This window comes from Penaeus monodon, chromosome 15, assembly GCF_015228065.2.
Source record: "Penaeus monodon isolate SGIC_2016 chromosome 15, NSTDA_Pmon_1, whole genome shotgun sequence".
In the NCBI taxonomy this organism is placed as follows: domain Eukaryota; kingdom Metazoa; phylum Arthropoda; class Malacostraca; order Decapoda; family Penaeidae; genus Penaeus; species Penaeus monodon.
The window spans coordinates 40,268,701-40,269,059 of record NC_051400.1 but is presented as its reverse complement, the minus strand read 5'-3'; the positions used below and the strand labels follow the sequence as shown (position 1 = coordinate 40,269,059).

The 359-nt window shown below is 56.8% G+C and overlaps 1 protein-coding gene across 1 annotated transcript in view; it reads right to left on the bottom strand.

Annotated features, from left to right (window-relative positions):
* LOC119582038 (acetylcholine receptor subunit alpha-like) overlaps nucleotides 1-303 on the bottom strand; it is a 1,143-nt gene extending 840 nt beyond the window's left edge. The window contains exon 1 of the mRNA XM_037930278.1: nucleotides 9-303. Coding sequence (XP_037786206.1) covers nucleotides 9-218 — 210 coding nt within the window. The 5' untranslated portion in view covers nucleotides 219-303. The remainder of the gene's footprint in view (nucleotides 1-8) is intronic.
* Between the last annotated feature and the right edge of the window lie 56 nt (nucleotides 304-359).

The following is a 359-nucleotide window of genomic DNA, read 5'->3' as shown; positions in this document are numbered from 1 at the left end:
TTTCTCACCTTCGTTGAATCCTCCTTGAGTCTCGTGTGCTCCGCGATGAAGTTGACACACCAACACGTGCGGTGAACCTCGGGCGAGCAGTGGGGCAGGTTATGCTGGAAGGGCCGGAAGGTGGGGCTCTTGTCCGAGTTTTCAAGGGCGTAGCCGTCGTCGTGGATGTTGGTGGAGCCGTGGATGCGACAGGTGGTGGAGTAAGGCCCGTCGGTCATCCTGATTTTGGTGGGGCGGGAGAGAGAGAGAGAGACAAAATGGCGGTGAGTTCAGAGGAGGGGAAGGAGGTGGATGGCTGGAGAGAAAGAGAAAGAGAGAAAGGGTTTTCAGGTGGAGAGATAGAGAAAGGGGGTAGGGCA